At 30.6% G+C, this 21,451-nt stretch overlaps 1 protein-coding gene and 1 long non-coding RNA gene across 10 annotated transcripts; both read left to right on the forward strand.

The window, feature by feature from the left end:
* Positions 1-299: 299 nt before the first annotated feature.
* On the forward strand, positions 300-3,174 carry LOC101508309 (patellin-6-like). The gene is made up of 4 exons (XM_004492452.4): positions 300-1,158; positions 1,395-1,519; positions 1,840-1,981; positions 2,554-3,174. The coding sequence occupies exons 1-4, from the start codon at positions 358-360 to the stop codon at positions 2,845-2,847; spliced, it is 1,362 nt and encodes a 453-aa protein (XP_004492509.1). The 5' UTR covers positions 300-357; the 3' UTR covers positions 2,848-3,174.
* A 9,428-nt stretch (positions 3,175-12,602) lies between these two features.
* Positions 12,603-20,710, forward strand: LOC101490684 (uncharacterized). Of its 9 annotated transcripts, none has more exons than XR_003471737.2 (8): positions 12,603-12,797; positions 14,070-14,156; positions 14,792-14,847; positions 15,956-16,031; positions 16,298-16,428; positions 16,563-16,634; positions 16,819-20,329; positions 20,592-20,710. It is a non-coding gene; the product is annotated as an uncharacterized lncRNA (long non-coding RNA). The 9 variants fall into 9 exon arrangements; XR_003471738.2 differs by lacking the exon at positions 20,592-20,710 and having other exon boundaries at positions 12,604-12,797; positions 16,819-19,441; positions 20,154-20,518; XR_003471739.2 differs by lacking the exon at positions 20,592-20,710 and having other exon boundaries at positions 12,608-12,797; positions 16,819-17,398; positions 20,154-20,518.
* Positions 20,711-21,451: the final 741 nt, after the last annotated feature.

Genomic DNA, 21,451 nt, shown 5'->3' on the forward strand with positions numbered 1-21,451 from the left:
ATATAAATAATTGTGATTTGTAAATAATATACACATTAATCTCATATTTTATTACTATAATTAGATGCCCTATAACTTCTTTCACCTTTCCTAATCTGGTTTCACACCTTGAACTTTTACTGTGAAGAGTAGAAAAGTGATAAAGTAGTAATAGAAGCAGAAGAACACAACAATATTTTGAAACCATTACATTATTTACATTTACATTATTTTATTTACGTTATTTTACATTTAATTTAATTTAATAATAATAAAAAACGATTCTTTTCATGTGTCTCTCTTGTCTTCTTCTGTTTCTTTTCTTTGTCTCTTTACTCTTTTACCAAAAACACACTCTTCAAATCATTTCCCATTGTCATGCCTAAATTTCATCTGGGTCTCTCTCAAATCCCTCATTCACCATCAATGGAGGATCACTCTTCATCCTCCATGTCCATCCTCAACACACCCTTTTTACTAGACACTCCAAAACAATCTTCCCCAAAACCATACAAAAAAAACTTAGTCACAACATTAATGGAAGCTGCAACCTTCACATCCTCTTCTTTCAAAGAAGATACCTATTTTATTTCCCACCTCAAATCATCAGAGAAGAAAGCATTGCAAGAGTTGAAGAACAAGCTCTTAGCTTCAGATGAAAACAACAAAAATGCTTCCATGTGGGGTGTTTCATTGCTTGGTAATGATAATGATGATGTTGCTGATGTGTTGCTCTTGAAGTTCCTTAGAGCTAGAGACTTTAGAGTCAATGATGCTCTCAACATGCTTGTGAAATGTCTTGCTTGGAGGAAGGAGTTTGGTGCTGATAATGTTGTGGATGAAGAGCTGGGATTTAAAGAGCTTGAAGGTGTTGTAGCTTTTACACATGGGTATGATAGAGAGGGACACCCAGTGTGTTACAATCATTATGGTGTTTTCAAAGATAAGGATATGTATGAGAGGATTTTTGGTGATGAAGAGAAGTTGAAGAACTTTTTGAGGTGGAGGGTTCAAGTTCTTGAGAGAGGAATCAAGCTTTTGCATTTTAAGCCTGGTGGGGTTAATTCTTTGATTCAAGTTACTGATCTTAAGGATATGCCTAAGAGAGAGTTAAGGGCTGTCTCAAATCATATTCTCTCATTGTTTCAAGATAACTATCCTGAAATGGTGGCTCGTAAGGTACCTTAATGACATTACTTTTGTTCTGTGGTTTTGCTGTTTTTATTTGGTTTAAAGTAACATGGATTCTTTTGTTATTATTATTTTTGGTCTTTAACACTCTGGTTTCTAGGAGAGTCGATGTTAGTAAACTCTGATCAAGATTGCTTTAGTCGTAGTTTGTAATCGGGTTCTTCTTCTAAAGTGTATGACTTGAAATTCACTTTCTTTTTTGCTTTCTATTTTCTTGCTTTCAGATTTTCATCAATGTGCCATGGTACTTTAGCATGTTGTATTCAATGTTCAGCCCATTTCTGACTCAAAGAACTAAGAGCAAGTTTGTGATCTCTAAGGAAGGAAATGCTGCAGAGACACTTTATAAGTAAGTCTAATACATCAATAATATTTAAGTTCTCTTCTATGTAAATATACATTTTTAGAAATTCAATTTTTTGTTGTTGTGATTCATGTTAACCTTTTTGTCTATAAATGGAATTCAAAATGGCTCTGAGCTTCTGAACTTCCTTAACTCTAGAGATCTTGTCATTAATTTTGTTTACTTTATTTGAAATTGAAGTTCAAGTTGTCCTTTCTAGTCTTTCATTTTGCTGAACTGATTCTGTATCAAACAAAATGACTTTATTCCCACAATTTCTCTTTTATAATGTTTGGTGATTGAGTTTTTTGTCTTTTTTTGTTCAGATTTATAAGGCCTGAGAATATTCCTGTTCAATATGGTGGATTGAGTCTACCAAATGAATTTCAAAATGGTCCTCCAAAACCAGCTTCTGAGTTCACTGTTAAAGGTGGAGAAAAAGTGAACATACAAATAGAAGGAGTTGAGGTAACAATTTACTTCATTCTATATACTCTTATCACAAATTATAATGGTTATTTATGGTTCACGAGTTGATGGTACGCTTGGTAGTATCACATTTTTGAATTGCAATTCAGCTAGAAACCTTTATATTGATGATAAATGCAGCCTCAATTCTGTTGCAGAGACTTTTAAAATTGTTAAATTTGTGGATGGTAATTTAAAACCATTAGTTACACTTTAGAACTTCAACCACCATGTTTTCTTGTGATTTTGGTAAAACTGCATTTTAGAAATTTCAATAGAATCAAGGTGCCATGATGATTTCTTTAAACTCAACATGGGCAAATTTTAATGTGAACCATATTGATAGGTTAATGACTGATCTTGTCTACCTAATTGATGTCTGATCAATAAGTTGAGTTTTGAATGACACATTCCTTAATTTCTATTACTTTTTAAGATTAGTCTATCTTGGACCATCTGACATAGTGGACCGCCTAGCATCCGCTCTAGACATGTACTACTGCAAGTTAAAGTAATTTGCTATATATATCAGTTAATTTTTTGTTAATTAATACTTACTATTTGTTAATTAGGGTGGTGCAACAATCAAGTGGGAGATTGTAGTTGGAGGCTGGGACTTAGAATACAGTGCTGAGTTTGTCCCAAACTCAGAAGGTAGCTACACTATAGCAGTTGAAAAATCAAGGAAGGTTGAAGCATCATCTTTAGCAATTCAAAATTCATTCACATCAAAAGAAGCAGGTAAAATGGTACTCTCAGTTGATAACTCTGCATCTAAGAAGAAAAAAGTTGCTGCTTATCGCTATGTTGTCCGCAAATGCAACAACAACACACAATCTGATATGTTGCAATTAAGCCTCAAATAGTGGTTGTAACAACAACAATATTGTGTTGTATTTTTTGCTTGTAATGTTACTTATAATTTGTTTTTGTTAACAATATTAGTATTTTATTTTGGGATGTAAAAAGGAAGTGAGAAATGGTGTTGCAATGTTTGATTGATGCATGATCAGTTGGTAAAGAAGAAAAAGCAATTAGCTTTGCGTATAGAGCTTAAGCACTGTTTGTGTATTGTGATGAGTTTTGTCAGAGGGTATTGTCATTATTGACATGTGTGAAATTGGTCATTTGATGTACCTGATATGCAGTATAATCTTTTATATTAAATATTAATATTAATATTAATTTTGATATGATTTTGTGTGATGTTTTAAGTTTTATTATAATGTGAAGGATTTATTTGCTGCTTAGAGATTAGGACAGTTCAGAAGAGGTAACGTGTTATGTTAAGAGCAGCATCTATGACTATGTATTTAGTACATGATGTCTTCCCACACCGTGGAGACAACATCTGCTGCAGTTTTCAAGGACGATTGTACTCAATGTATGACCTCATATTTCAAACTTATCATTAATGCCATTTGACAAAATGAACATGTAAAAACGTACAGAAAAATTCTTTTAAAATATTTACTGTGTCTAGTGGCAGCTAATAAGTAATTTTTAGGAGTAGAGATTTTAATTAGTTTAAGTATTTGGCATAATCTTAGATGTTTGCTGGAAATGTTCCAGAAGAAATTTGGTAGCTGTTTTTCCACAAACACAATGACTATAAATTTGGAACCACCTATGATTAAAGAAAGTGAAAGTGTTACGCTACATTCTTCTTCATAAAAGAAAACCGAGTGATAGAACTATGCAGAAAAATGAGCAGAACATTGAATGTATAATTGAATGTGAAATGGATATTTTTCCTTAGAAGCTGCAGAAAACAGAAAAGGTCCGTGGTTCAAGGGTTATGATGGTGCAAATTATTACATCATTACTGATTTCAATTTTGTATATCAAGACATTTCTATATCAAGAAACAGTAGTAGCAGTTCCTACATTCAGATTTCTACCATGATGGCAAGCATTCCCATTGTGCATGAGCATGAAATAGTAACTTTCAAAACCTAGCTAGAGCCTAATAAGACAGGCCTATATGAAAATTTTAATCAAAGTTTACGATAGAAAGTTGGATTTTATATCCTCGGTGCTATTGAAAATTTCTTTTTTATAATCTTTGATGGCTTTATTTGTTTATCAAAAATTTTAAAGCATAAAATTTGTAGTAGTAGAAATTATTTATCTAAATTTTTCTCAGTAAAATTTCCTGTACTTTGTTATTATTTTTTATTATTTTATTTTTTGGATTTTTTTAATTTTGTTTTTTGAATTTTTTTAAACTTTTTTTTGAAATAGGAATGAAGATGTGACTGAATCATATATTTTTTGAGTGATAAGAAGCTGATATATTATGAATAAGAGAGGTTGAACGATAAAATTCTGCTATTATTATTAGTTTTAATAGAGATTGAAAAAAAATGAAGAAAGTCAAAATTAATTATTGATTGTCATACATGTAAAAAATATAAGTTAAATAAAAATAATATAAAAAATAAATTTTAAAAAACAAAAATTGAAATTTCTGAGAGATTGAAAATTTAAAATTTGAAACATTAAAAAATAGTTACCGAAAATTCTAAATTTTTAATTAAAATTTTTGAAAATTTTAAAAATAAATTTTTTAATATTAAAATATGATTATAAAAAATTTCAAACGAAATTTCCAATGAGATATTATTAAAAGATTAAAGATATTTTAATAAATTTGAACATAAATTTTTTAAATGGGAGGACATAAATTTAAAAGGTAAGCAAAACCCTCTTTACAATATCACTGTTTACATACTGTTTCTGGGTTAATTTTGGCCCATACATGTGGCATATTGAGAACCACAGTTTCACGATATTTGCTTTTCAGCCATTAAAGTATAAATTTGACGATTTAAGCTAACGCAGTTATGAAATTAATATAAATGATTTTATTTTATTTGAGATTAGATGATTTAGATCTGTTATAATGTAGCAATAGAAAATCTAATTCCATTAGTTTTCCCCAAAATATTATCTTTCGTATAAGTTGAAGTTTTGTTTGGTGCGAATAAAATTGGATTCATATATAATTTTTCTATTTTAATATATTTACGAAAGAGAAATGCTTTTTGTCACGAAAAAGTCAATCACGACAATGCAAGCTATAATGTGATTGACTAGTTATTATCTACTTGTTCTTTTTATTTTCCACCAAATAAGGAATTACTACCTTTCCATATGGGTAAAAAGGTAAAACTAATTATTCATAAATTTCGTAAACTGTTTTATCCTGACCAATAGTACTACTGTTTACGAAACAGTCCTTTTATTTTAAAATCAATTTTTTTGTCCTTTTAATATTATATTTATTGCTGTTTTGATGTTCAACTATAATATTTACCTTAAAATAATGATTTTATTCAAAAAAATTATATTTTCTCTTTGAATTTACAATTGGAGTTATGAATCATCTTTTTGAGGTTAATAATCACTATTTTTAGGTTAAAATTAAACTTTGAGACACATATTGCAGTAAATATGAAAAAATATTAATAAAAAAATTGATTTTAAAATACGAAGATTATTTTTTGTGAATGTGATAAAATAGATGAATCAGAAAAACAGTGAAATCAACTTAGTTTTAAATCTTGTAAGAATAAGAAATGTGACGGTAAGAGAATCTTGAAAAAATATTAATAAAAAAATTGATTTTAAAATACGAAGATTATTTTTTGTGAATGTGATAAAATAGATGAATAAGAAAAACAGTGAAATCAACTTTGTAAGAATAAGAAAGGAAAGTGAGAAGAAGAAAAAATATGTAGATTTTTAGTTATTTGGTTGAAGAGAAAGTTGAAGACTTCTAAAATGACAAAAATATCTGATATTGTTGAAATTGGAAATAGAGAAAAGATGATCAATTTATTTCTAAAATAGAAAGAAAGAATATTTGTGGGATTCACTAAATATTTTACGTCTTTTTAAATTATTTATGGAAAAACAAACGATAAAAATATTTTAAAATGTATTTTCTTTCATTTATTAAACTTTTCTTTTCTCTTCCCTTGTTCCAAGTATAGGCTAAAATGGCTAGTCATTGTTCTCAATACGAGAGTAGTGATCGATTAAACTGGTTAATATCTTTATAGCATCAATATTTCAAATTAAATGTGTGTTTTGATGTACGAAATGTATCAGTATTTAATACATACTGATATTAGACACCATCATAACACTGACACATTAATTATAATATGCAATTAATTCACTTTTTTTAAAATATTAATAGTGTCAATATTCGTACCATATTTAATATATATTGATATTAGACACCATCATAACACTGACACATTAATTATAATATACAATTAATTAATTTTTCTTAAAATATTATTAGTGTCGGTATCCGTATTTCGTACCATATTTAGTGTCTATATTATTATTTGTGGTTCATATATCACACCAATACCATGGTTACCCAAAATAATTATAAAAAAAAATTCAATATTAATCACTCTGAAGTTATGATTGTTTTGAGCTCGAGCTAAAAAAATCAGACTATTGGGCTCTCACTACACTCATTTAGGCCCACTTTTTTTTGGTTTTCTTTATTATGAAAACTAAATTTTGTACTCTAAAATTAGACTTATACCCCCTTAAAATATATATATATATAAAGGTAAAAAAAATTTACTCTAAAATTTTACCTCATCAAAATTTTTGATAATTAAATTGTTTCTCTCAAAATCCGGTACACAAATTAACACTATCAAAAATATTAAGGCACAAAATATTCGATAATATAAATTGTCTACCTAAAATTTCTTCAACAAAATTTTCGGTACACTTTTTCTTCTATGAGAAAATTTGTGTCTTGAAATTTCCGATAGTTAATTTTAATCTACCGGAAATTTGTGCCTTGAAATTTCCAGTAGTAGCTTTTATTCTACTGAAAATTTGTGCCTTAAAATTTCCTGTAGTTACTTTTATTTTACCGAAAATTTGTGACTTGAAATTTCCAGGAGTTAATTTTATTCTGTCAGAAATTTCAAAATTTGTATGTAATTTTTTTTTTTCTGATTTTTTTTAAAATAAAGATGGAAAAACACCATTATATATAGATTTGACTGAAATATTTACAATTGATCAAATTTTTGAATCACAAAAAAGTTGATATATCATGGACAAGAGAAGTTGACCGAATAAATTGAGTATTTGCTATTATTACTCGATTTCATAAGGTATGTATTATTAGTTTAATGTGTCGATTTCACAACCAATGAGTTATTCTTTCTTCTTTTTTCAACGGCACCTCTTATATTAAATCTTGTAGGAGGTCGAACTCGAGAATGTTCTACAATATTTTTCGCTCATCTATTCTTCACGGAAAAAAATTTGAATGAAAAAATGTAAAAAAAAAATGTTGTATCAGAAATTTCATGATCAAAATTTCCGGTAATTATTTTTCAATATCATAAATTTTAAAATTAAAATTTTCGGTTGAAAACAACTACCGATTTTTCAAATTTTTGGATGAGGTTAACTCCCGAAAATTTCAAAAATAAAATTTTTAATATTGAAAAATAACTATCGAAATTTTTGTTCCTTATGAAATTTCTGGTAAGAGAATTTTAGAAGAAAAAAATTACTTTTAAGTTTTTCATTTTTATTTTTTTGGATTAATCAATTTTAATACAAAAAATTATTTTTATTTTGGTTTATTCTTTTTGGTTCTCCTTTTAAGGTATGTAGAAGGACGAACTCTTCGTCAGATGATGTAATATGCTCGACCACAATTTTTTTTTTCTTTTGTAATTGTTGTCTTGATTGTCTCTTCCTCTGATGATGATATGTGAAGTTTTTTATTGCTATGTTGTACCTTGATTTTTTATTTGGATAATGAGTTGTCATCTTTCTCCTTATCATTATCATTATCCTCATCTTCGAACTTCACTTCTTCATGTATTTTACATTTTTATTTTATATCCCCTTCGTCATTTGAGTTGGACTTTGTTGATTGTGGTGACTTAGGTTCCTAGTTATCCTTATCTTCAATCATTCTAGTCTGAGTATTTTTGCTAGCTTTTCAACAACATAAACTTGCTCTTCATGTCCAACAACATGCAGTGTTCCAATGATGTCTGCAATCAAAAAAATAGTTAGTACCAAATGATGTTTCTTTGATAGTTTAAAAGTTGAATTTTGTATTTAAAGAATTATTACCCGTTAGATTTATTTTATCTTCCAATCTTTGTGCTAGTGATTTGAAGGAAGTAAACTCAAAGTAATGGTTTTGAATGATAATTTTTGGGTCTTATATTTTGGTTACAATAGTTGTTGTAAAAAAAAAAGTCTTCTTTGTTCCTATAATAGGTCTCTATGAATCATTTGCCAGTGATATTTTTAGATTTGTTATATTGTATATATCATCTTCTTGGATAATATTTTTAAAATTTGAGAGAAGTTCTTTCTTGATTATTGTATGCAGACGTGTTTCGTGTGAGTTAAAGTCAAATAATTTGAGTTGATCATTCAAAAAGATTTAAATATATTTGACTTTCAATAAAATAAAATATGAAAACAAAGTTGACACACACACACACACACGAAATTGAATGCAAATGACAATCTTCAATAATTGTGATTGTATACATTTTCATCCAACAAAATCATGTCTAAAGAGATTGGTTCGTCCACTACTAGAAAAAATGATTTTAGCGTAGGTCAAAAGCCCACGGTAAAAGGCAAAAAGCCGAAGCTAACGTTGATTTAGCTGATGTAGCTAAATATCACTAGAAGGGGGGTTGAATATGAATTTTGCTGTAAAAAATAATTTTCAAGTGTTTTTAAAACTATCCTCTCGCTGAGGATGGTAAGTCCGAGGATGGATTTTTCAAACCTTCAGTTTTGAGTTGAGCAAAAGAGTGAGAGAAGAATATGAGAGAGACACACATAATTTTATACTGGTTCACCCAAAGATGGCTACGTCTAGTCCTCACACCCTTGTAAGATTTTACTAAAGTTCAAACAGATCAACCTCACACTGAGGATGATTACAAAATGTGTATTCTTTAGCTTCATCGAGCTTACAATCAATTTTCAAATATTTCCAAGTGTATCTCACATGGAAATTACAAAGTAATATGAGAGTGATTGATTCTAAATACTTTCTCAAAGGATTTACAAAGATCTAGTGTAGGATTGAAGAAAGTATGAAGTGAGGATGGGTATTGCTCTTGATAGCTTTAAGATGCTTGATTTTTTTATGCAATTGTGTTGTGTATTTGATGATGAAGAGCTTGATGCATTTTATAGAGGTCCAAGCTCTTTGACGACCGTTGGAATTCATTACAAAAGATCCAAGAATTTTCATCATAGTTACAGAACTGCCATTCAGCTTGTTCTTCGACTGGCAGAGGCCATCCTCGCGCATGCAGATCAGCTTCCTTGAAACTTGATCTTGAGATGTCCTTGTCTATTCTCTTTTATCAAAGAGTGCAAGGTTGTTTCTTTGACCATGTGAGCTACAACCTTTTCAAAAACTTTAAGGACTAGGTTGATTTCAACTTTTGAGGGTGATGTTGACAAGAGAGAGAGCCACCCTCTTTCATAGGTCTGTCATCCTCCAGTCCGAGGATCAGATCTGCCATCAACATGTGATCTTCCATTTTTGGCTTGTTTGTTGTTGCGTTTCTTTAACTTGACTTCTTCATGTATTCATTCGTGCAAGCAAAATAAATGGTCTGATTTTAGCCTTTGCACATGTTTGATGGGTTGATTTCATCTTTGCTGAACCATCCTCAGCCTAGTCTGTCATCCTCTAGACTTAGATCTGACTATTCTTGTCCTTTTCCTTTTGGCCTTCTAACTTTTTATTTATTTATTCATTCTTTGACTTTGTTGTGTATTTCTTTAATGAATAAAAACATTTGTTGTAGTGAGGACACATATTGTGCATATTTGAAGATTCAACAGCTCGCAGGGCCATCCTCGCCGTTTTCCATCCTCACTTTTGAATCAGATTTATCTTCCTTTTGCCTTAGTGATTAATAACCTATTTTCTTATATGAATACACTCAAAAGCACATATTAGTCATTAACCACAATCATAATATTTTAAGTAATTTTGTTATCATTAAAATCATTTGAGAGATTTTGTCTCAACATTAGCGTCGGTGTCAGTCCTAGGCTAAAATGGTCGAAGTTAATACATAGCGTCGGTCAAATTTCATTTGACACTAATATATCATCAACCATACCTACTTTATGCCGACGCTATCAACAAAAATAGAACATCCAACACTAGTTAAAATGCAGATTAGTGCATCCCAGTTATGTACAATTGAAGTTCAATCCTGACACTTGTATTACTAAGGCTCTACTAGTTTGTCCAATTTTTCAAAGCTCTAGTTTCATAATGATTTTCTATTTTCTGTTCATAATGATTTTCAAAGCTTCTGTTTCAATCCTGTTCAATCCTGTTCAAAGCTTCTGTTCATAATGATTTTCTATTTTCTGTTCAATCGTGACACTTGTATTTTCTATTTTCAAAGCTTCTGTTTCATAATGATTGAACATCCAACACTTGTATTGCTAAGGCTCATGAAAATAGAAAATCATTATGAAATTGATCAAGAAAATGTTGGTATCAATCGTTCTAGGAAAAACAATTGAGGAAACTCAGAATTTGAAAGACAGTTTGTCTATGTGGGAAAAAAAGATTTTTATATATTATGATTTGTTCTAATCACAATGCTCTTAAGGAAAGTTTATGTTAGTTCTCTCAATTGGTATCAGTACTTCTCAAAATCTCATGGAGTTGTTGTTCTTGCAACATCACATTGAGCACAAGAAAAATGGAAGCCTTACTAGAATGAATGAATCATAAAATCAATTTTCAAATCACAACTGGTTCAAGTTGCAAGGGAAATAAAGATTCAAGAATCATAAAAATTACAAAAAGACAAATGAAGGAAAATATTGTATGATTTTGAGAACAAATTAAAAAAAGTAAAATCCTATCATAAAATTCAATGAACCTGATTTGTAAATAACGGTAGAATAAGAAAATAATAATAAGCAAATCTATTCAGCAGTTCAGCAACATACATACAAATAAACAACATGAAACATAATTAATGAATAAATAATGTTCCCAAATTAATTCCTGCACTTGAATGGACAGGGCAAACATTCATGAACAAACCATGAAACCACTAGTAATCAAAACAAGCATACAAAAATAAATAGCATAAACGAAAATTTAACATATAAGTTGATGTTAAATCATATGACCACATGCCATAGCCAATGCCAACAGCTCACATATAGTAAACACAAAAATCATCAAACAAAAGAGTGAACTTAACAATCGTCAATCTATTGGTTGTTTAATAGATTAGAAATGTTGAGTTAGCACATTTTTAAGTACATGTTCTGCTGGAACATGTCTCTAAAAATTTGTCTAAAACTTATATTTGATCTCTATCTAGCAATTTATGAGATTCTTTGATTTCATGAACTAACGGGACCTAAGGTGGACCAACATCATATATGATTCATGGTGGACCATAACTTAAAAGTTATTTGAAACTAACAACGATGCCTCTAAGGGACGGAGAAACTTATAGTCTTTCTCTTATGACTAAAATAGTAACTTAATTGGTTTTCATTTAATAAAAACAAGAAAAAGTAACCAATACAAGTTGAGTTTTCAGTCACACTTCGTTTCCTTTTGTCGAGATCAAATGGTCATTTCTACTTCTAAAATACGATGTTTTTGTTAGATTTTTAAGTATCAATCCATCTTCGACTTTCTATCAAAATGGTTCACCTCACTATTTGCCTCCTAAACCAACTTGTCATTTCATATATTTGATACTAAATTATTTGACACATAAATGCGTGTTTTGAATTGTCATAAATTTTGAGAAATCAAGTTTTGTAGAATCAATTTGCCATGGTGATTTTGCGAAAAAAGACACACTTTAACAAAATCAAATGCACTGTTTGGTAACGCCAATAAGATAGCTTACAACTTATTAAATTAGCTTATAATTTTGTTAGATTAAATGAGATGAGTTTGGTAAACAAGCATTTCTCACAAGCTTATTGCTTATTTTGAGATGCTATTTCAAGTAGCGTTTGAACTTATAGTTTATAGTTTATAATTTATTTTTATTATTTTATATATATATATATATATATATATATAAAACGTAACTGTCCCACTAATTTACTATTAATATATTATCTTTAGTATAGTATATTATGCTATCACGTCTCATCTACGTGAATTAAATTCAAGTAAACGTACGTGAACTCATTTAACATAAGACTCATATGTTCCAATAGTATGACCTGTATGTGAATTCAATTCACATATGTTTACTTGAATTCATTTCACGTAAACACGATACGTGAAACTAAAAAATACATCAACATACATACCTAGTTGAATCACTTTATCTACAATGTGAAAATGATGAAGATGATTCGAGATTATTGAAGATGAAATATGTGAAGACGATTGAAGATGTTAGATTAATAAATATAGAAATGATGAGTTTAAGTGAATATAGAGGAAATGATATTTTGAGTATTTTATTTTAAAAAAAAATTTAGGGGTGTGGCAAGCAAAATAAAGGGTATGGGAGCAAAAGTGGCAATTAAGCCTAAAACTAAAACACATATAAATAGGGCTTCTTGGTTTTTGTTTACGTTAGGACGCTCACTTCTATGTCTTTCTTATAACTCCAAAACCTTTCTGCCTTTGCCATCATCCAAGAACACCGATCTTCCACCTTCCGGCACCGTCCTTCCGGCAACTCGACCGGCACCGTCCTTCCGGCAACTCGGCCGGCACCGTCCTTCCATCTTTCTTAATCGTTTAGTTCTGGTTCGTTCCTGTTCATCCTTTCCAACTTTTTTCTCTTATTTATTCTTCTTTTACGTTGTTTCAATGGCTGTTTTAGTTTTCTTTTGATTGTTTTTTGGTGTGTTGTTTTGTTGAATTATTGTTCTTCTATTATGTTGATTTTTTTCAAATATCGTTCTATTTTCTGAAGGAGGAGAAGGGATTTTTTTTCAAAAATTGTGTCTTGATTTTTTTCTCTTATTTGATATTGATTTTGTTCTCTTATTTGAAATCATGACTTGCAAATGATTTTTTTTAAAGAGTCATGATTATAATGAGTACATTATTAACGTTTTTGCAAGAAAAAATATAATAATTACGAGGTTATCATTATCATTTCTTCTAGTAGAGAGATTATCTTCAACCATCTTATTGTAACCTTTGATGCAATGCAAATTATAACATTTGTAATGAACACAAGCTTTATGATCTTGTAGGAAATAGCTCCAATTATGTAGTAGGGCTATATTTGTCATTGTTTGTATACCTTGAAAAATATAAATTACAGAACTAGTTTTTTTGGATTTATGGACGAGTACATTCTCTTTTTGCCCTCTGTGGGAGTTGATCAAACCTTTCCCCCTAAAATATGGTTCATTATGCACAGACACTTGGAAGAAGGATATTAACCCAAGATATATTGTAGATGCAATAAATGATGGGGCACCAGGAAAATTAAGGGTCATATCTGTACACAGACACTCATTTTTATCAGTGCCTTATCTTTATTTGAACATTAGTGCAGCATATTATATTGGAGTCACACAGACACTCATTTTTATCAGCGCCTTATCTTTATTTGATACCATGTCCACCTCTAGAACAGAAAACTGTGTGGAGCTACCTATGGTAACTTCTATTCTTTGTGGGGGTAGTCTAGCTTAAGTAATTAAGTAAACATATTTCACTTAGAAATTATAAAGTGGTTTTTCTTCTTTTACTTAGGCATAAAGTGAGTGGAAACTCGTCATTTCAACTTACTGATATTATGATGTTTAGATCTTTTTAATTTCATTATGTGGAAATTTGCTGTATATAATATATGTATATATATATATATATATATACTTTATGGAACTTCAAATTTCATTTTTTTGTGAACCTAAGGTGTCTTGCTCTAAATCTCTTATTTCTTTATTCATCTCGATATTTGGTATCTAAGCAAGAAGGAAATAGTAAAGGATTTTTCTTGCATTTTTCTCATTTTTTCCAGTATATTAGTAACAGATTCTCATTTGTATAAATTTTTTTTAGGATGATGATGTGATTTCTGTAATGAAGGCTGGCAAGCTTAGGTTCTCCAAGCCTAATAAATACTAGGTTGAAAGCTCTCAAAAGAGGGTGAGTATAGTAGTGTAAAGGATTTCTTTGACTGACGTGACAATGTTGAGTTTTCAAAGTTACTGGTTCAATTCCATTATGGTTTTATAACATGTTTATCTGTTATTTGATTTTACTGCCAAATATCTATAATATATGCCTTACAATCAAGCATGTTTTTCTGTTATATGTATTCCTGGGATATTTTAATAGAATGGACTAATATGTTTCCGACCTACAACAAGAGGGCTAAAGTGGAAGTTGGTGGAAATAATATCCCAAAATCAATGCTTTCATTTTTCATTGTAATGTCATCTGTTAGTGTCAAAATTTGGTTGTCTTTTATATTTGGAGACAATACCTGTCATGTAATTTGTGTTGAACCTTTTACAATGTTTGCTTTTAATCTCTTTCTAACCTTATTGAATGAGGTGGTAAGTAACCATGAAATTAGGTTAGTGATGTGTGCGCTATTTTGCTTTTAAAATTTTACTCCTTAGCACACTCTGTACGTATTAGTATATGAGAGTTAATTTCTTGCTTTTTAAGATGAATTGTAATTTGCATTCTGGGAGAGGCTTGTAATTATTTTTCTCTAGACTCAGAGAAATGCTATCTTCTTTCCTTCCTTATTCTGATTATGCTGTTTTGTACAGTATTGCCTCATGCAGAGGATTCGGTTCTTGGAATAGTTGTTGACTCCAGATGAGATGTAAGAAACTTTATATTTTTGTTTAGTTTTTCTGTTCATTGAAGTTCTTTAGGTCTGCTCTACTTTCTTGCTGAATGCAATTTTTATAGGTTTTATAACTTGTTAGTTTCTATTAACTATATAAAGTTTATGGTAATGGTATCAATTGGGCGTAGTTTTAGGATTTCAATTTAGAAATTAGGGGTTCCATTTGGGATATTTTTAGTTAGGGATTTATCCTAGGTTGAATTGTCTTATTCCAGGATAAAATAGGGTTATTTTATTTTGGTGTTCTATGATCAAGATACCATCAGTAAAACATTTTGTACCTTTTCTCGCATAACCATACAATATCAAGATCTCTTTTCCTCGAAGTTTCTGAAACCCGAGTCAAATGAGTACATTGCCCTAGAGGAGTGCTCAAGGCTTATAGTTCTAGATCAGTATTTATCTACTTTGTTAAGTTCTTACGTCCTTTGAGTAGTTATGTCCAAAACACAGATTTTGAGACCAGTTACATGACACGGTCTTGTTACTTATCTTTAAGTCAAGTCACTAGCCTGCTCGAGAAATCTTGCCTCTTTTGTCTATGTTAGAATAGATATTAAAGAATTAAGAATTAAGAATACCATTGAGTAATGGTTCTTATATCGATGAATAACAATGAACACAACCAAAAAACAGAATATGAAAACAGTGAGTCCTCTGTTTCACAAATAAAAGGAAAACAAGAATGAAATTTACATATTCAATTTATAGGTATTTGAGAATCTTCCTCTCCCAACTGCAGTTTACACTTAACCTGTCAGTCTCCTGGTGGTTTTAATGTTAAATAGTGTTTCCTGGTTCGTCTACCCTGTTTTTGTAGGTTTTTGTGTTTTTTTGCTTAATTCTTCACCTTGCAGGCAGGCACTTTGCTTTATGTGCGGGTTGTAAAAGCAAACCCTGGAATGAATCCTGAGCTGTCATGCACTGATGGTTGTTGTCTTATTCAGTGACTTCATTTTTAAGTTCCTTTTTGTGTGTATCTTTTAATCATGGAGTTTTTCTCTGGTTAATTTTAAGTTTCTTTCCATTCTATATTTGCAAACATAATTCTGTCTTTTATTTTGTTATGGTGTTTGTTTAGCCAGTGGCAAAGCAGGAGAGTTTGGTGCCCTAAAAGAAGGCCATATGTTCGAGTGTTCAACCGGTCTCTCAAGGATGTATGGAATTTAAATTTCTTTACGTGCATACTTTTAACAGATCATGATATGAGAAATTGTATGTTGTTTGTAGTCTTCTCAGCTCACCCACATGTCCAGTACTTGATACATTAGGGAAGAAACTGTCTCAGCCTACCATATTATATTATTTATTTTCTATTTCTTGTTCTATTTTTAAGTATTGGCAATCATTTGTAAGTTGGAATTGGGAAATTTTCATTCTACTAATTTGAGTTTTCCTTTGGAAATTGTTGTTTCATCTATAGGTCAATGCCTCTTCTCCATCAACAACTATCATCGTAGCTAATGCTATTATGAACTCAGAGACATTGAGTGGTGTACAACAGAAAATAATGGCTAAAAAGCTGCTGCAGAGAGTCCAGTGACCAAGTTAACCGTATGTATATAATTGAGTTATAGTTCCTTGTGATTTTACATTACAAGTCTTGTGTTATAAATGTCATCTTATGCCGTTTCCAACTCATGAGGTACATATGTTTTTGTCTTACCATAATCTCAATGCTTCTGCAGGGCGAGTACTGTTGATGAGACTACAATAATAGCTAAGTGCATGAATGATTTTCAACACCTTGGTTGTTTAATGTAAGTTACATGGCATTTAGATAAAGGTGAAATTTAACTTGGACCAATGCTAAATTTGTTCATTGTAGACCAATGTCTTTTATAGCAATTATATTTAATAGTTAAAGTATTCAATGACCTAGATTTTTAAAGGGCTATTTGTATGCTATCTTGTAAGGCCATTAAAAAGTTATTTTCTTGACAGTTTTTCAAGAGTGCTGGAATTCATTTGTTGGCTACTGGCTACATCATCTAGATTTTCTGGTCTTGGAGATAAGTTTTTGTTTTAGGTTGCAATGTTGTTTTTCTTCTTTTTCTGTATTTACAGTATACTTTGCTGTGAGGTACTTGGGCACAACTAGTAGTTTGTTTTTTTGTTACTTTCATAGTTTTAGTTACACTTTTTATTGATGACTTCTGTTTGTTTACAAAAACTAGTAATTGTATTTTTTGAGCTAAGAATACTAACCTTAGAAAGGAATTAAAACTTCAAATTAAAAATTAAAAGAGCAAAAAGAAAGAACAAAAATTTGTTCTTTCTAATTGATGTATTACTATTGAATTGTATACATAATATTTATATACAAATTGATTGTGCAAAAATTTTCTATCCTCGGAAGATCCCTAAGATATAATCACAATGTTCAAAAGACAAACTCAACAAACTCTGGTTTTAACTAAGCGTCTAAATACAGATTGACTGCTGCTTGTTGCTCTGAGATTTGTGCAGTGGATTGTCTAAATATGAAGGAGTTGCATGCTACAATATGTCGTTTTATTATAAGGTTGGGATCTCAATCATATGGTATAGAAAAATGTATTTTAGAAAATAAAGTGATGACCAAATTTGTAGCCTTTAGATTAGAAATGTTTTTGTACTTCTGTCAAAAATTAGGAATGTGTGCTATTCCCACATTTTTGTGTTGAAATAAAATAGTTTAGGTGACTTGTCTTCTAGAGATACATTAGGGAATGAGAAAATCTAAGGTTCAAAGACTGCTTAAATAGAATTTAGGTCTAGGTTCTTGTGAAAGATTAACTAAATTCTTACCATCTAATATTGACTTATATCTTTTTAATGTAAAACTTGATTTTTTTTTTGTCACGATGAAGTTGATCTTAACATAGAGTTTTTGATAGAACATTGCTGATTGTAATGAGTGTAGCTTGTTGCTCTCATCTCTTAGAAACACATTTTTATTATGAATACCACTACCACTATTGTACTCAGATGAGAAAGAGTCACAATATTTTAGTTCTCTTCCTATTTATTTTAATTCTCAAATTAGGAGCATAAGACAACATAATGTTTCACTTGGATGATAATTCTTAATATAAAAAATAATATTTCACTTGGATAGATGAAAATATCGAAGAAGAAACATAAGAAATAAATTGAAGTATGAAAATGCATTGAATAAAAAAAATATAGTAAAACAATAGACAAAATATTAAATAAAAAATCACATTTTTTGTTATTTTAAATTAAATAGCTATCATCAATTATATATCACATGTCAGCAATCAATTATAGCCTATCACCTTTCTATCGGCTATTAATTATCGCCTATCAGTTGATTGATAGACGATAGTTGATAGGTGCTGCTGCCTATAGGGGGGATAGGCGCCGCCGCCTATCGGAGGTGATAGGCGATAAACGCCTATCGGAGGTGATAGGCGATAGTGCATATCAGGGGTGATAGGTGATAGTGCATATCAGGGTGATAGGCGCTACCGCTTATAGAGGGATAGACGCTGCCGCCTATCGGGGGCAATATGCGATAGTGCCTATTGGGGGCGATAGGCGCTGCCTCCTATCGGAGCGATAGACGCTGCCTCCTATCGGAGCGATAGACGCTGCCGCCTATCGGGGGCGATAGACGCTGCCGCCTATCGGGGGCGATAGGCGCTGCCTCCTATCGGAGCGATAGACGCTGCCGCCTATCGGGGGCAATAGGCGCTGCCTCCTATCGGGTTAATATCGGGGCGATAGGGGCTGCCGCCTATCAGGGCGATAGGGACTGCCGCCTATCGGGGCGATAGGCGCTGCCGCCTATCGGGTTGATATCGGGGCGATAGGCGCTGCCGCCTATCGAGACGATAATGCTTATCGGGGTGATAGGGGCTGCCGCATATCGGGGAGATATACAGTGCCTATCGAGGCAATAATGCTTATCGGGGCGATATGTGATAGTGCCTATCGGGGGTGATAGGCGCTGTCGCCTATCGAGTTGATATCAAGGGCGCTAGGCGTTCCCGCATATCGGTTGATAGGCGATAACGCGTATAGAGGGCGATAAATGTTGTCGCCTATCGTCCGATAGCTGCTATCGCCAAGCGATAGACGATAGCAACTATCGATTGATAGGCGATAGATGACATCAGCTATATAGTCTGATAGACGCTGTCACCTATCGCCTGATAGGCAGTGGCTATCGCATGATAGTCGACAACGCATATAGCCCGGTAGCTACTATCGCCTGATAGGCAATAACATCTATTAGCAATAGGCTTTGTTGTCTATCGGGCGATAGACGATAGCCGCAATTGACTGATAGGCAATAATATTAAAAATAATTACTATGAGGTGACAATCATAGAGTGAGGGAATTTATTTTAAATATATATAATAGATAAATAATAGATTTGTAATGAGATCATAAGTCGACTAATGGAAAATTGAATTTGTTACCTTTTTGTATTACTCTTATAGTTTTTTAGAAACTCAATTTTACATTAAATATATGGTTTTCAAAATGACAAACACAACTATTTAGATTTCAGATTTCGGATACAAGTTGGATTTCAGGATAAAAGAATCCAACTAGGTATGTAAAAAAAATCACTCATGTGGGAGTTAAAAAATACAAGCTGATTTATTTATTTATTTTTACTCTTTATTGTCTACCAGAGTTTTTTAGGAAATTCATGCAAAAAATAACAAAATGTGGTGTAGGGGTTAAGCCATGGGATATAAAATATAATTTCATAATAATGCGTTAACCAAATTTATATTTTTTGGGATAATAAGCTTGCTAAATATGTTAGGACTATAGCGGTTAAACAGTTATTTCTTCGTTCTAAAATAAAAGTTGATAATTTAAAGTATTTGATCTAAAATTAAATTAAAAATATTAATTTTTTAATATAATTTTTGCTAATATTTTGAATATGATATTCTTCTCCATCTTATTCTATCCTACATGCATGATGCATGGGAATCGAAAGTTAATTTTCCAACAAAAAGAATGATATAATCAGAAAAGTAAAAAAATTAACAAGGGTGGTTGGAATTTATTTTGTTAAAAATATACTTTCTAGTTTACAATTTTTGTATAACTGAAAGTGATCAAATGAAAGTTTTATGTTTGGTTTGAGTGTTCCAAAGAATTATTTAATTATTTATAAATATAATTTTTTTATTAAATTTAATCAGTCCAAAGAATTGACGACTTTTGGATTTTAAAAGTGTTTAGATTGTGTAGTTCTGTGATTTTATGGAAGGTATTTGACATCATTCTTCGGTGGTTCTATATACAGATGAAGTGACTCATGAGATTGGGATCCTACAATTTTACAATCTCACACTCCTTCCCCGTGTTCGTTGACGAGCAGAAAATCAACATGATGGGAGAAGGTGGAATCAGTTGTGGAATCGGCGATCTTGCACGATTCTGTGTGTTTTAGCATCATCTAGATTTGCTACTGTTTCTAAGGTTTTTAATTGTTTTTTTTTATTATTTTGGTGAATGTTATAGAGGTTTTAAGGTGCAATTTGTTTAGTTTTTGAAAATTATTTTATAAATAAATTTTAGAAAATTATTTTTTAAGTAAAATATCATTTTATCTGTACGAAAGAAATCTACAATTTTTTTTTCTTTTCGAATTATCATCTTGTATTTGTCTATTTTTGATCATGTGCTTTTAATTTTTCTATGCCTATTTTATTCATCCAAGGCTTTCTTTTCTTGGTCTTAGTCTCAACAACTTCAACTTTCGTTTTGGTTGGTATTATCCGCATTCAACAACTTGACCTCCAAGGCTATGCGTCTTCTCAACACAGCCTCTTAACCTATGATGCAGAATTTGAATTTGATGTTGTATTTCTTTTTATGTAGATTATATATATATATATATATATATATATATAATAGGTCAACATTAAAAAAATTCAAATAAAATCAAAACTACAATAGAATCATAACGAAAATTATGTTTTTATCAATTTGAATATGTGGTAGTAGTAAGATTGTAAAATAATATCTCAAAATCTTGCCAATTTTCTTTCTACATACTAGTAAAATCATTATTGTTGTTTTAATTAACTTATAAATATATAAAAGATTTACGAAATAATAAAACTTTACTTATGACATGAGAGCAGTGACATAAAATTGGTAGTAAATGAGATTATTATAAAAAATAATGTTTTTTTATTTGTTCTTTATAAACTTTAGGGACCAAAAGAATGAAAAATAATTAAATAATTGTGATAGATAAAACATTTTTTCCCTAAAATTCTAATTGAGTAGGAAAATAAAATAAAATTCATCATGTTTTATATATATTCAACTAAAGTTCTAATAATTTATAAATTTAGAATTTTAAACAGAGTTTAAGAAGAAAAACCATTCAACTTCTCATACATTTATTTTTTGTCTAAACAAACTTTAACATTTATTATTATATAATTTTTTATATTGCATTTTTGTATTATATATATTTTTATACTAGTATAATTCTTTTTGGTGCATATGAAAATTTGGTACATCATATACATACTTAAAGTTGACATTGACTTGCAGAGAGGTTGACAAATGCTCTCCAAAGGTCAACAA

The sequence above is a fragment of the Cicer arietinum genome, chromosome 3 (assembly GCF_000331145.2).
Source record: "Cicer arietinum cultivar CDC Frontier isolate Library 1 chromosome 3, Cicar.CDCFrontier_v2.0, whole genome shotgun sequence".
In the NCBI taxonomy this organism is placed as follows: Eukaryota; Viridiplantae; Streptophyta; class Magnoliopsida; order Fabales; family Fabaceae; genus Cicer; species Cicer arietinum.

What these genes read in the sequence shown, in the direction of transcription:
- LOC101508309 (XM_004492452.4), top strand. Translation starts at nt 358, where the DNA reads ATGCCTAAATTTCATCTGGGTCTCTCTCAAATCCCTCATTCACCATCA. An exon ending in CTGAAATGGTGGCTCGTAAG is followed by an intron (nt 1,159 to 1,394) that starts GTACCTTAATGA and finishes TCTTGCTTTCAG; the next exon opens with ATTTTCATCAATGTGCCATG. An exon ending in TACAAATAGAAGGAGTTGAG is followed by an intron (nt 1,982 to 2,553) that starts GTAACAATTTAC and finishes TTTGTTAATTAG; the next exon opens with GGTGGTGCAACAATCAAGTG.